Source organism: Lolium perenne, chromosome 6, assembly GCF_019359855.2.
Source record: "Lolium perenne isolate Kyuss_39 chromosome 6, Kyuss_2.0, whole genome shotgun sequence".
NCBI lineage: Eukaryota > Viridiplantae > Streptophyta > Magnoliopsida > Poales > Poaceae > Lolium > Lolium perenne.
In genome coordinates, this window is record NC_067249.2 from 13,611,087 (window position 1) to 13,626,359 (window position 15,273).

At 46.2% G+C, this 15,273-nt stretch overlaps 1 protein-coding gene across 1 annotated transcript; it reads left to right on the plus strand.

Moving 5' to 3' along the window:
* The first annotated feature begins 13,149 nt into the window (after window positions 1–13,149).
* On the plus strand, window positions 13,150–14,870 carry LOC127308827 (lecithin-cholesterol acyltransferase-like 1). Its single transcript, XM_051339730.2, has 2 exons — window positions 13,150–13,717; window positions 13,799–14,870. Exons 1-2 carry the CDS (start codon window positions 13,290–13,292, stop codon window positions 14,700–14,702), a joined length of 1,332 nt encoding a protein of 443 aa, XP_051195690.1. The 5' UTR covers window positions 13,150–13,289; the 3' UTR covers window positions 14,703–14,870.
* The last annotated feature ends 403 nt before the right edge of the window (window positions 14,871–15,273 follow it).

The window sequence follows — 15,273 nt, forward strand, 5'->3', positions numbered from 1 at the left end:
AATTCTTACGTCCACATCCAAAGATAAAACCAGGTGCTATCTACTTTGTGTTTGTTGCTCCGCAAATTTAGTTCTGCAAGAATTTTTCCGTTCGGACTTGTACTATTTTGCGCCACGGATTAATCTACTCATGGTTACCATGAATTTGAATATTTCGCTGCTGTATGGTGACAAAGGTTTTCTCTGTGGCAAGTTAATGCGGGCGCTGGTTGGCGCAAGCCGATTATGAGGATGCACTGGATAGTTTGGAAAATAAGCATGCTATTATTTGGACAGTGAGGAGGAAAAGGATTATTATGCCACCTATGTTTGATGATTTGCCGCTGGTATGATCATCATTTTTAACAGTTTTCACTTCAAGGTGGAGTTTGTTGGATTGTGACCTGTCAGGAGATATGGTGGATGCAAGTTTAGATTATGTTGCTGCAATTATATGAAGAACATAATTCAGTTATCAAAAAAAATGGAGGAGGTAATTTTTATACCTGTTGGTAGCTAGCATTATACTCTTTGCTCTCCGAGTTTTTGCTGTTATGCATGTGAATATTTTGCTTTGTTACTTAAGTTCGTGATGAGGATTATTTGAGGTGCAAGAAGGAGAAGCTCCATTGCATGTTGAGGTTCATTTATCCGACAGTTGTTCTTCAGAGACAATTTTGACCATGTCATGGATTTTTCATTAACCTTTAAGTCGGTAGTTTTTGTGTACGTGATGTCATTCGTACCAGATGCTTTTGCATGAGTATGTTTGTCGAGGTTTGTGCTTTCAGGTTTGTAGCATGCACGTTTAGATTCCATGAGATGAGTTCTTCACAATGTTATGTGTACCAAGATGTTGCACCACGAGCTATGCGCTCGCTTAGGCACCCCAGGAGATATGATGACTTATGTCATTTGATGATTGAGCAGTTTCAGTTTTCTTTGAGGACCCAAGATTAATTTGCTTAATGTGACTTCATGAGAAGTTTATTAGTCCTATGGACGTTTCAAGGCACAAGGTTTACTTGTGATGATGGCTTTAGTTCAGGAGTTGAATGCTATCTATGACTGTTAGTAAGAGATTTCGGCTCAAGGTGGAGATTGTTGAATATGACCCGAAATCCATTTACCTGTTGTACTATGGAAGGAGTCCTAACGGACTATGGCATGCCAAACGTGCTAGTCGTAGCATAGTACAACTCTATTTAATGTCTGCCAAGAAGGAGAGTTATTTGCCCGATATATAGTCCAAGGTAGTCATAGAATAGATGAGAGAGAGATACACCATATTGATAGCACGTAGAGGGTCTGTCGTCTCGTGTATTATAATACTCCTCCAATTATAGTGATACGCCGCTGTGCGTTCCGTGGTTTTTTCGGTTTGGATTTTCCACGTAAAAATCTGTGTTCTTGTTCTTCGTTTGATCTACTTTTATTTGCGCGGTTTTGTAACAGAGATGACACAAAAAGGGGTCGTAGATCCTATGATGCATATGCTCTCTACGGTACGTCCTCCGTCCGACACAAATGCAAGCAGGGTCCAAGGTGGTAGGGTGGTGTCAGGCCAATAGCAGATGTGCCGACAGATTCTGCAACTGGGCCTATTTCCTATGGGCCATGACCAAGCCAAGAGTTAGCGTGAGAGGCCATTGTGTGTGTGGGTTCCTGCCTTTGCCGTCGAGCTGTGACAGGGTTATAATCATGAAAAAAAATAGCGCGCTATTCCAACGCTAATAGCATGCTATAGCATATCTGGAGAGTCAACGCTACGTTATTTCGGCGCTATAGCGCGCTATTCGCGTTAATAGCACGCTATAACATGCTAATAGCGTATTTTTAGACCCACGCTATTTTGTTATAGCGCGCTATTTTTTTCCTTGGTTATAATGCACCGCATTGTTGACTGTCTTCTTCACTACAGGAATGGCGACGTACGCCGAGGGCCGTGGCATACGCCGACAGCCAAATGTCGGGGCCGTCGGCGTATGGCCCGGCACAGCCAGCCAGCGAGTCTCACCCTCGGCGTATCGTTGCCGTCGGCGTAGCGAAGTCTACGCCGAAGGCAGCCCTCGGCATATGTTTGGCCCTAGGCGTAGACAGGGCTACGCCGACGGCCACCCTCGGCGTAGACTATTTGTCAAATTTGTCTAATTTTGTAAAAATCATAACTAATTCATATGATGTCAGAAAAATGCGTATAAGGTATCAAAATGTTCAGAAAAACATCCTCTATCCGTTTATGTCAAAATCATGCATATTTGAATCATGTATATCATGTTAATATAGTAACAATTCAAACACTTTCTTATATGTCATCGGATTCCCGTTTTGGCCAGATGGCGATTTAAACGAAGTCAGAGAATCCCGCGGAGCCGCATGGCGTCATTTTATGTGTCCTAGTAACCACTCCAAAAGACGGAATTGGGATACGGCAGTTATTTTGGAACACCCTTCACAAACAGGGCTATCAAGTCCGGAGTTCTATGACTTTTAGGGAAAACGAGTAGGAAACGGTCCGTGACACCGCAGAGTTTGTCGGAACGAGGCCATATTTGGCACGTGCGTGGTCCCTGGGATGGGAAGCAATGCCCCGGAAGCGGATTTCCAATCCGACCCATGGCCGATGGTTTTTTCATTTTTGGCCGATGGTAGGACACCGCCTCCGCACCACATATCACATGCCATATGTGCGTGCTAGCTATCTGGAAATCCCTACGGCTTCCTGCGGTGTCCCGCCGAATCCGCTGGAAACTGACCGGATTTGAACTAGGGGTACACTTTCCGTCGCTCAATAAATTCCGCGAAAAATTTTTTTAGGTCTATAACACATCACTTTATGTGCTAATTTTTTTTCGTTTAGCATGTTGGCGAAGGTGCACCAGCGCGTCCGGTACGGCCATTTCGCATCTCCCGAGAGGGCCGTTTTGGCCAGATGGCAAGCTGGACGTCATATTTGGATTAATCTAATTTTTAGGTTCAAATGATGATATGGATGTTATATTTAGATTCCTCTCATTTTTCTGATCGATTTACACATATTATTTGTGGAATTTCGATTTTTCGATTTAAAGATATTAATTATTCCATATTAAATAGAAAAAAACCAAAAAAAAATTCATTTTATTGTTATTTGAATTCAATATTATTATTCATTGTTACTTATATATTCATTGTTGTTTACTTAAGTAATTTTTTGGAATTTAAAAATAAAGAGTTGTGACATCACAGTCCAAGGGTTAATAGGGTTGATAGACTATTTTTATCAGTAAGGTGTCAATTCTTTAAGGGAAGCTCATCCGAATGGAACCAAGAAGTTAAGCGTGCTGAGGTTGGAGTAGTGTGAGGATGGGTGACCGGCTAGGAAGTTTAACCATGATTGTAATTTGACCTAGGATTAAGTGTACTTAGAGTTAAAAGTGTATGGGTGAAAGATAAACAAGTAAAAAAAAGAAAAAAAATGGTGTAAAAAAATTAAAATTTGAAAAAATTTAAAACTCTATGCCGACGGCAAAGCCCTCGGCATATAAAAAATTATTTTTTTTTCGATTTTTTTTTTGAATTTTTTTTGGAAAAATGAAAATTCAAATTTTTAAAATTTGTATGCCGACGGTTTTGCCGTCGGCGTAGCGTGCTACGCCGAGGGCCGGGCTACGCCGACGGCAATATTATCTATGCCGAGGGACCTAAACGCTGACGCCATACGCCGAGGGCTGCCGTCGGCGTAGCCTACGCCGAGGGCCAGGCGTGGCTACGCCGAGGGCAGCTGGCCGTCGGCGTATGCGTCCATTCCTGTAGTGAAGCTTGATGGAGAACAGTGATTGTACGTAAGAGCATAACCATAAAGATTTTTTTTTGCGAAAATAACCATAAAGATTTGGCGTACAAAGAAGCTGATGATTATTTTGAAATAGAGAGAGTAATAATTTGGATCAAAGATTGACAAATGTTCACCATTCATCTCCCGGACAGCACAGATTGATGGACGTTAGCTTTTGCATTTGGTTTTCTTATCTCGTACTCATATTTGATGAGCGGCAGATTAAGCATTGTTTCCATCATTCTGCTGCTACACTAGCACGTTTCGAAAGTTGAAACAAGTGTAACATTCCTTGCAAGTGAACATTTCAATGTAGAAGGCCAAGCTCACTTGCGCTGCTGGTCCAGCGAGCATGAGCGTCATGAACAGCATTCCTGAGAGGAAGGGCTGGAAGCCCAAGGGTGGTGGCGACGAGGAGAACGTCCAGAAAGGAGTTGCAGTAGAGTAGCACGACGAGTAGTAGCCCTCCGCGATGATGCACCATCGCCCGAGCTTGTGACGCATCAATGGATGCCGTCATGCTCCGTGCTGGTCGCGCACCGAGCGGCGTGGCCCGCCATGACAGCACGACGGATGTGTCAGCCTGCTTGGTTCCTGGTCTCATGGGTAGTTTGCGGGCAGTGAGATGGACCTTCCGCGTTGCGCAGTGTTGAGGGCGGCATGGTGGTGGTGCTATCGTGGAGTGGCGAAGGCGACTCACTCATGAGATAGCTAGCTAGTCTGAGCGGATTAAGCTCCTAATCTTTGCACCCAGTAAAATAAACATATATTGTCAGCTTATCTCTGTCAACGGACCAGCATGCCATACTATAAAAAGCAGAACATAATAAACCTGTGTCTAATAGTTCGGAAACAAAGCAAGGTCCATTAAAACTAAATTAAATTCATCGCACATTCTGTCACAACCTTAAAATATTAATTAAAAAATTAAGCATAGTTAACTTAATATTAAAAAATGGCAATACACAATTATGATGATATTGTTGAAAATATAAGCAAATATCCATATAAAATAATCCGTACAAATAAATGATAAATTATGACCATGAAAACAACAAATAAACTAATCGTGCAGACTAATAAGATAGATGAACAGAGCACATCTAAACAAGACAAACAGATCGCATCTATCACAGAAACTAGAAGAATAAACTCTAACAGAGGCTGAACGAGAAACGACAAGATCACATACTTCGCAGCAGCGTCGTTGTCGCCCATGTTGAGGTTGTCGAAGAAGTAGCTGAGGTCCGGGAAGAAGTTGTCGGTGTGGAGGAACTCGTCGTCCTATGACGACGTCGTGATGCTAGTAGTCGCACCGGAGCGCTCCCCAAAAACCTGATTGCCCCTCATCCGTACAGGTTCACGAGAGGCAGGGCAGTCGGTGCACGCCGACGGACGGGATGAGGAAGACGAAGGCGGCGGCGCAATGAACTGGAAACAGGTAGTCGCGTATGCGTCTAGTTGTGGCGGCTATGGTTGCGTAGGGTCTTATGTACTGCGGTTCGGGAAGGTCGTGGGGCGCAGCCCACGTCTGAGTCGGCACAGCCAGCCACGATCCAGAAAAACCGGAAGGCAAAACGGCTGAGTAACGCGTCCGTTAATGACTCAAAATTGATTACACAATTAATTTCCTAAATTCTAAACAGCAAAAAGATAAGCTCGGCTCGGCGAGATTCCCGCAACCCGCGGCGCGTCGGGACGTGACGAGGCGAGCGGCAGCGGAGGAGGAGTGCGCGAGGGCTCTCTCTCTTTTCACTCACTTACTAGGACTAGTAACAGCCCACCTTATATACCACTCCAACTCTCTTCCAACTAGCAATGTGGGACTAAACTTCAGCCCCCACTAGTGCAGCCACTGATTATTATAATGGGCCATGTGAGTTTCAGAATTTAATAAGGGTCCATGGGCCAAAAGCCAAATGCCCAAAAATTGCAGCAGATATGTGGGGTCTTCCTCTAGTACTGCGTATCTTCTAGCTTCGGCTGCAAGTCTCTAGAACAGTTAGTTCGACTCTAGATGGAAACTCATTTGAATGCATATTCTGATAGTCGAGCTCACTATCGGCCTCAAGCTCAGTTGTCATGGGAGTACAACTTTTACACTCACCTTGATAACACCTAGATGCGTTGAATGAGGTCCACTGTAAGACTCTCAAGCGACACCACATTCTTTATATTATAACTTGTAAGTTCGATGAGGCTCTTTGAACGGCTAATATAACTGATCTCCATGATCTTGATCGAGTCAGCCATGGGGATATTTATGCATGTGCCTTAGTTGTGAACATGTAATTGAGTCGTTCAACATGCGTAGCTGCAAAATGGATAAATGATTCAATTTTATGGATCCATACATACCAGATAGCATTGTAGGATGAAATGAATGAAAATCGTCAGCGCCTTACTTCTAATACCAAAGTTTCCAATGCAGGAGACGCGTCAAGGAAAGAAACCAAAGAAAATGCGTCATGATTTTGCTGGAGGTCTTCGCCTACACAAAAAAATGGCATATGTATCAGATATTACACCAAGTATGAACAATGTAAACAATATAATGTATCTTTTGACGCCCTATCCTCTAGAGAAAAGCTCATAAACGTAACTGCGACCTACCAAATGTGTGAATTACCACGGAAATTGTTACATACTGCTATATATAATTATGCATTGAAAATACTATCAGAGTATAATTCGATCATCTACAACCCTGAAGTCATAATTGAGTAAAAATAAACTGGGCTTAACTCATACCGTATTGGACTACTCAAACTACTATAAGCTGTGAACTGATAGAAAATTTGCTCCAGTTTATCAAATTTAAGGTACCGAAGTGAGTTTCAAACACCGTCCAGATAAAAGTGGGCCTGGTATATTGTATTTTGTTTGTTTGTTTCAGACAGAAAGAGGGTGAATTCTTGACTCCCTAGTTTAAGAGCAATCGGAAGCCATCTTTCAAAGGAACAAGTTCTATCAAACTCGGTTATGCCACAGTAGAAGCTTGAATGTTTTCAAGCTAACGTCTGCATGGTTCTTTGGGAGTGCCGTCAATTTTTGGTTGAATGTTTTCAAGCTAACGTCTGCATGGTTCTTTGGGAATGCTCTCTTCGCAAAAGAGCTTTGCGACATTCTCAGCAGTTTGGAGTCTGCTAATCCTGGAATTGGGAAGGCGATTGCTTGTGTCTTAACGGGAATGACAATCAAGGGAAAAAGCAAGAAGGTGGGTGATTGCCCTAGGACGGGCATCCGGAAGGAGAAGCCATTGAGACGCAAAGACAAGAAGTGTGGCACCATAGGAGAGGCGCCTTCAGGTGCTTGATGAATGATCTTTGATTTCTTGTCCTCACCGTTTGAGTCGTTATGTGGTGTTGGTGTCGCATGTTGTCTTTTGTTCAGGTTTCTCAAGCTCTGTTGTGTTGTTTGTGTGTCAGGGTTGCGTACGTGTGTTGAGAGGTTATCATGATGCCTATGTGGACGTGGGGTTGTATCGGTTTTCGCCCGGTTTTCCGCAATTAACTGGGCATCTTCTTCTTAATCTCTACTATTAAGAGCAACCTGGTGTCACATTTTCAGTATGGACAATAATACCCCTCACGTCTACTATCCAAGATGATTTATCCCACGTCTGGCTGGATAAGTGAAGAGAGTAGATAAAAAGAGCGGTATCTATCCGATTCCTATAAAATTGCTAACAACATCCTCACGAACTACCAACTGTCCTCCGCTTAAATTAGAGAAAAGCTTTAAATGGGTTGATCAATTCAGGCCAGCCATCTGCCGTCGCGCGGGACGGCCGCATCTCCCGCGAGTGAGCATGCACGCTCAGCAGGCCAGAATACCACGTACACATGAATGTACAATCCATCCATCCATCAATTCGATTGCTTGCTTAGTTAGCTAGCTTTGGCTTGCTTTTTTTTTTTTTGAACAGAGTACGTTAAAACATATAGTACAAGCTACACTAGGGGCCTGTTTGGTAGACTGGGGGAGCTCAGATTTTCTCACCTCATCCCACTTTTTTCCAAGAGATGTTGTTTGTTAGACCGGCTCGGGCCAACTGGGCACTGCCCACATGATACGAAAAAGAGGCCTTAGCACTGCCCGAGAGCGAAGCTCAGATTGAGCTTCTCTACTCAACCGAGCTGAGCTCATACGGAAAAAGCCACCGCGGCCCGCGTGCGCGAGGCAGCCAGCTAGGGGTCACAGCCCCGCAGGCCCATTTGCCCCCGTATTCCATCCACGACCGCCTCCTCCTCATCGCCTCCACAACCTCGCGCGCCGCCGCGGTCTCGCGCCGCCTCCACAGCCATAGCGCCGCCGCGGTCTCGCGCCGCCTCCACAGCCTCGCGCCGCCGCCAAGGGCCTCGCAGACGAGCGCCTCCATGGCCACGGCGAGGGCCGGCTCCACCACGGCGCAGACGGCGCCTCCATGGCCACGGCGAGGGCTGCGCCGCCGCTTCCTCGAGGAGGCTCCGCCACGGCCGAGCTCCGCCGCCCAGCGCCGCCGCGCTTCCTCGGGGAAAGCTCCGCCACGGCCGAGCGCCGCCGCGGCCGAGCGCCTCGCGACCGAGCGCCGCTAGCGGCGCCGCCGTGCTTCCTCGAGGGACAGCTCCGTCACGCCCGAGCGCCGCCACGGCCGAGTTCCGCGACGAACGACGGACAACGGACGAGCGCCGCCACTGACGAGCGCCGCCACGGCAGAGCGCAGTCAAGGCCGCCACTGACGAGCTCCGGCGTGGGCGAGGGAGCTCCGGCCAGGGTTCCTCTTTAGGGACCCGATTGCTTTTTTTTCCCTATTTACAGGGACCTTATTGGTTATTTTGTGTACATGTGGACTGGATCTCGTTTCATTTTTATATGCAGTGGTCTTTGTGCAAATTTTAGACAACCTCAGCTATTCTTAGCACATACCACCTACCAAACAATAGATGCACTCAACATATCTCGGTTGGCCCGACCTACCAAACATACAAGAAAATCTATGTTCAACCAAGTTAGGGTCAGCTTGTATGAAGGCAGATAGTTGTTCTCTGTTGGACCGGGCTACCAAACACACCCTAGCTTTCTTTGCCTTCATATCTGCCTAGCCTTCCTTGCCTTCATGTCTGCCTAGCTTGACCACTTCGCCACACTGCCTGCTCTGCTTCTAATCCACTGCGCCACACCGCAGATAGTAGGGACGGGGTCACCAATGCTGCTGACTACACCGTTGACAGTAGGCACGACGACGCTGATGGCCATGTCACCAACTATAAGGATGACGCCATCGCCGGTACGAACAACACTGCCAACCATGCCACCGACTGAGGAATAACAACTAGAAAGACGGTACCGATGATAGAACGATAGGAGCAATACATGGGTAACATCTAAAGGTATAAATGTTGCACCCTCATGGAGCACTCCTGGCCTATCCATGATAGGGCATGTGTCGAGAAAGCGATGCGCACTCGCTCGCGTCCCTCCACATCCATTGAGCCACAAGTAGGCTTCTGGTTGGGTCAGCCCGAGGAGAAACAAAAAAAATCCTGAACGGAGGGGAAAAGGCAATCGCCAATCGCTAGAAACACTATCGTCTCTCCCCTTCCCCTCCCGCCACGCCGCCCGCCGCCTCCCTCCTTCTCCTTCGTTGCTCGCGTGCTCCGCCCTTTCCCCTTTGCCTCCCACGTGCGCTCCGTCGTTTCGGCCGCCTCCCTTTTGCCTCGCTCGCGCGCTCCGCCGTGTCGATCACCGCTATACTGCAGTGCCCGATGGCAAGGAGGACGCTAGGAGGCGGCACCACACCGCTGCCCGAATCATGGCTACGTCTATGCTGGAGTCGATGGAGTTGTGTGGGTGGCAGGAAGGGGAAAGAGGCCGCAACGTCTTTCTCAGCATGTGACCCGCTCCGGACCACTTCACTGATGAAAAAATGTTGGCCTTTTCAATTTTCTATCCTTCAACCTTTGTTAATTTTTCAGTGGCCTATGTAGTTGTTGAACTTTGATTGCGAGGATGCATTTTATGTACATATTTTGGTGTTGATGTTGGATCAATTCCAAAATTAGGTGGTGACACTGGTTGGACGCGGGAGGTGCTGGTGTCTACACTAGACTCTATCTCCTGGCCATGTTCTTCGGGTGTGGCACACTTGACCTCCACTGGTGTAGCTTTCTCTCCGCTTGGATGGGAATTTGATGTGGAAAGCGAGATGTATACACCTATTTTTCTCTGCTAGATCATCTGATTTTGTTTCTCCAATTACACCATGTGTTCCCTAGAATTTCTACATAGCCTATATATAAAAAATCATAAATAAATAAAATAAAATTAAATAAATACTCAATTGGACCACCCTGCAATTTTGTGTTGTATCCGCCACTCCACGCAGCGCGCATGCATGGAGAATTGTTGATCTGCCTACTCTTCCCATTGTTTTTTTGAAAGGAATACGGTAGGGGAAGCCCCTACAGTGATTTGGTTTTTTAAATAATAAGAACCCAAATTCGCGTCCCTGGAGACTTGAATCTGGGTGGCTGGGTTGTACATCCACTTCCTTAACCAAGTGAGCTAGGCTCACTTCTTACTCTTCCTATTGTTCGTGGTAGGGGCTACTACACAAGTTTCTATTTGAGTATTATTACATAGCGATATAGACAATATATATTGTAAATCATCAATGCTTAATTGTCAAAAAATGCACCTTATTATGTCAAACCTGCAACTGGAGGCCGAATCAACATGGAGAAAGAAGAATAACATAGGATAGAGAACCAGAGTGGCCAAAGGTCGATTTAAGGGGTTAGTGGAGACATTTGGATGGCCAAAAAAATATACATCTTTATAGGAGAGGACTAGAGAAGATGAGCTTTAGAGAGGAAGATAACAAGTGATCCATGGTTCAGTACATGATTAGTTTTATGTGTTTGATTCTGTTTTATCATGTCCTCGTTCGTACAAAATGCAACTTTCTCATACTGAATTGACAAGAGCACTTTAGGGGATTTATAATTGTTGTACATGGGATTTTTCTGTTTATCCGCGGTATATGTTTATGCTTTGATTTTTTTTGGAGTTCTAGAAAGATTTTGTACCCACTTTAAATACGAATACACTTTTCTCATTATTGAATGAATCCAAAGAACAGATTATAGACTGTCATATTTATCTGTTCAAAATGATAGAGATTAAACTGAGCTTATTTTTCGTCCATATTAGGACATTATGTTGAATCTTGTATTATTGGCACAGATATGTATTAACATCAAAGTCCATTATGAAATTGATGCTTTGAAAAATCTCATTGACCGCAAGTTCGTTATGATTTTCAGGGAGAACGCTGGCACCCATTATACATCAGCATCACCATGACAATTTTTAGAGAACTTCTAAATTTTTCTCAGGCCCATGTCTATATTTTCCTAACGCCCTGACTTGTCTCGCTTCTCTAATTTTCCCTGCCTCATGTTTCAAGCTTGAGCCTTTCTAGAACACCAATATGTAGTTTGCATGGAATAGATAGACGCGCTATAGGCTTCAAGCAACAATGCTCCAGAGCTAAATATCCTTTACTTGTGTGTGCACAGATTGTATACTACATGGCGAGGTACCATACACTACCCTTAGATACATATGAAAGATATTAATTGCTGTTTGCTCCGTAGCGAAGCACGGGCATTCTGCTAGTTAATGGATAAGGCAAAGCTTTTGCCTTCGTTTCAAAAAAAAAATTTGGTTGAAATTCTCTCCTAGGCACTCTTTCTTCATGTCAATTGTATCGTTATTAAAGTGGAGATAGGAATGGCATCTCCAGGATTGCAAAAGGGCGCGAGATAGGCAAGCAGCACGAGCAGCTTCACGCATTGGCATTAGCTATTATTAGAAATTTGGTCTGCACGCTGCACGGAGAACCATACAGTGACGGAGTAACATTGTACCGCGGGTAGCTGTCACTAGGAGGCGTCTCAGCTTGAGATCGAGACAAAAGTTGGGTCACGGTCGAGCGCGATGATGAGCTCTCCCTCCGTCCCTCCAGTGCACGTGTCCAGCCACGATCATGAGCGGGACTTCTCATGCAGGGTACACATTTGGAGGAGCATAACATGTGTAGTGCTGTAGGCGTAGGAGAGAGCTACGTGACAATTTCCGGCAACCGAATCGATCCACTCCAGGCATCCGTTGACATCATATCTGGATGCGACGACGACGAATTTCCTTTATTTTTCAACCGTGCTGTATTTGGGAACATTGCATTCACTGGTTTACGTCTCAGTCTGAGTTTCTACAGGTATTTATATTTGCGACATCACAATGGCGCGCGCGTTCCATGGAGGCAAAGGCTAAATAAAACAATGTGTTGGATATAAATAGGTTGAAACAGACCGCACATCACTAGGTTACATGTATTGTGGTTTCCATCTCAGAGTGAGTCTTGACGGCCCCTAAAGATTGTAATAAGAGTAGATTTCATTTTTCGCCTCGTAGCTTCACATTTGTCATAACAAATGTCTAATAAAGAAGGAATTTGTTTCGTTTATCCTTATCAATAAAACTATGCACATATAGTTTTTTTTAGAAAAATTCCATAATATAAGGTGTATTGCGTTGCCCCGCTTGTATTGTATAATATTTTTATGGATTTTATAAGGTTTCCTTATCTTATTTAAAGTCATCTATTAGCTCACGTCAGTTTCCTAGGGTTAAAGTTAGCTAAACATGGTGTAATTTTTCCTAAATGTGTGTTCTTCAATTTACGAAACTATATGGCTTATATCTAGGAACAGAGGGAGTATAATTTATTACCTCATTCTGTCATATGGAACAGGTCATCAAACTTACCGTGTCTCACCAAATAAACATAAGAAAATATAAATAGTTATAATATCATGTACTATAACAAAATAATAATAGTAGTAGTAATAATAATAATATATTATTATTATTATTAACCTGTAGTAAATCTAGCCACACATAGCATGCAGAAACGATTGGATTTGTTCGTCAGAATATTTAGGTGACACGGGTAAAATTCAAACGAAATAGCAATATGTGTGTGACACATAGAGTGTACACTAAGTCACTAACTCATGAGGCCTGGCCAAATCGTATACTAATCTTGATTGCAAACCTTTTGAGTTTAACAACAAGGCCCTATAAAAAGGCAGTAACGCGCCACACGTACAGACATGTTCTACAAAAATTGCTTTCAGACTCACAGGTCGCAGCAGATAGGGCGAAAACAGAAACGTGCATAGCCTGGATTTTCAGCAAGCCAACCAACGATAAGCCAACCAGTTGATAACACGCATGTCCGTAGAGCTCCCGTAACCAACCAGTCCGTAGCTATAGAATTATTGATAAAAAAGGGCCAAATCGTTAGTTTAGCAACTAGTAATCTACTGCCGACCACTCGATCCCTGCTGCGCACTATCTACTATCCATTCGAGCTGTGTCCTCCTTATAAAGCCAAACAAGAACCACCACCTTACGTACAAGCACAAATCGTCCTCCAATCTCCATGGCCACAAAGCTCCAGTGGTTGCCATTGCCACGGCTCCTGTTCATCCTCTCCACTCTCTTCTTCGTTGGGCAAATCGCCGCCGCCTTGCCATGGATTGAGTCCCACCAACGATACCTCGACCAGCCCTCTGGCCTCTACCCCGTCGTGCTGCTGCCGGGAAGCAGCTGCAGCCAGATCGAGGTTCGCCTCACCGATGCTTACGAGCCGCCGTCGCCGGTCTGCGAGGCGCTCAAGCGCGACGGCCGGTGGTCCCTGCTATATAAGAACATCACTGCTCCTGATGCTGAAGTCCCGTGCTTCGCCGATCAGCTGCGCCTGGTCTATGACCACGCCAGCGGTGACTACCGCAACGCGCGCGGCGTCGAGACCCGCCCCCTCTCCTTCGGCTCCACCCGCGGCTTCCTCGCCAACGAACCTGCCGACAGGTAAGTAATTATCCAAAACTAATTCATCTCTACTACTAATTCTCTATAAGTCGTCACTTCATGAACAAACTTGCAAAGCAGGGAGCTGTGCATGGGGAAGCTGGTCGAGGCGTTGGAGCGAGAGGGGTACCGCGACGGCGAGTCCCTCTTCGGCGCTCCGTACGACTTCCGGCACGCACCCGCTGCGGAGGGACAGGCGAACAGGGAGCTCTCCCGGTTCCGGCGTGCGCTCAGGGCGCTCGTTGAGCGCGCGAGCAGGGCGAACGGGGACAAGGCGGTCGTCCTCGTCTCGCACAGCCAGGGCGGCTACTTCACCATGGACTTCCTCAGACGGAGCCCGCTATCATGGCGCAGGCGGTTCGTGAAGCACCACGTGATGGCGTCCACGGGCGCCGGCGGGTTCGTGGTGTCGATGCAGTTCTTCGCCTCCACCGACGACTCATCTTCCAGCTCCCCTCCGTCGCCTGCAACCGCCATGTCGCTGCCCAGCGTTGGCAGCACCTTGCCCAGCAGGTTCACGGCGCTGCCGTCTCCCGTGGCTTTCGGCGACGACACGCCGCTGGTGGTCACGCGGAACAGGAGCTACGCCGCACGAGACATGCCCGCGTTCCTGGCAGCCGCCGGGCTGCCTCCTGACATGGTGCGGCTCTACGAGACACGGGAGCTCCCCGTGGCGCTCAACCTCGGGGCGCCGCTGGTGCCAGTGACGTGCGTCAATGGCGTCGGGGTGCCGACGACGGAGATGCTGGTGTATAAGGACGGCCTCGACGGCGCCCCGGAGGTGGCCTATGGAGACGGCGACGGGGTCGTGAACCTGGCCAGCATAGTGGCGCTTGACAGGGTGATCGGTGGAGACCCAAGGCAGGAGTACTACAGGTCCGTCAGGATTGCCAACATGTCTCACCGCGGCGTCGTCTCGGATCCTGTTGCTTTGCGGAGATTGGTCGGTGAGATTCTTGTGGTCACTAGCGCCGAGGTGATGTAGCTTGCCTAGGAAGAAAATGAGCAAATATCTAATAACAAGCCCCATAGTATAAATGAGCAATGAGAAAACCAGAATTACAACAAAGTACCACGATTAAGGGGAATTCTATGTATGTATGAAGTTGGATGTATATATTTTAACTCTAATACAAATGTAGGATGTGACTAATTCTCTGGGTTGACTGAGAATTAAGATAAGATATGTCATCAAATTTTCGTTACAACTCGAGTTGCAACTAGTGATTAAGCATGAATCACGAGATAATTGAACGGTCCAGGGATTTTGCAACTCATGATTAATACGAATCACGAAACAGTTCAACGATCCGGGTGTTTTTTCTCTGTTGCAACCCATATGTTGTTAAGAGATCGGTCCACATACGTGTGTATTTGTATCGTATGTGCCTTATATTGTAACCTGCCAAGTATATAAATAGAAGAGGTGGGGAGCACGTTGCTCCATCCACGAAAACCCTAAACGTGTGTTTTAACTTGGTATCAGAGCCTACAGCCGCCGCACGGGTCTCCCTTCTCCCGATCCGATCTCATCGCCGCCGCCCTCTCCGATGGGT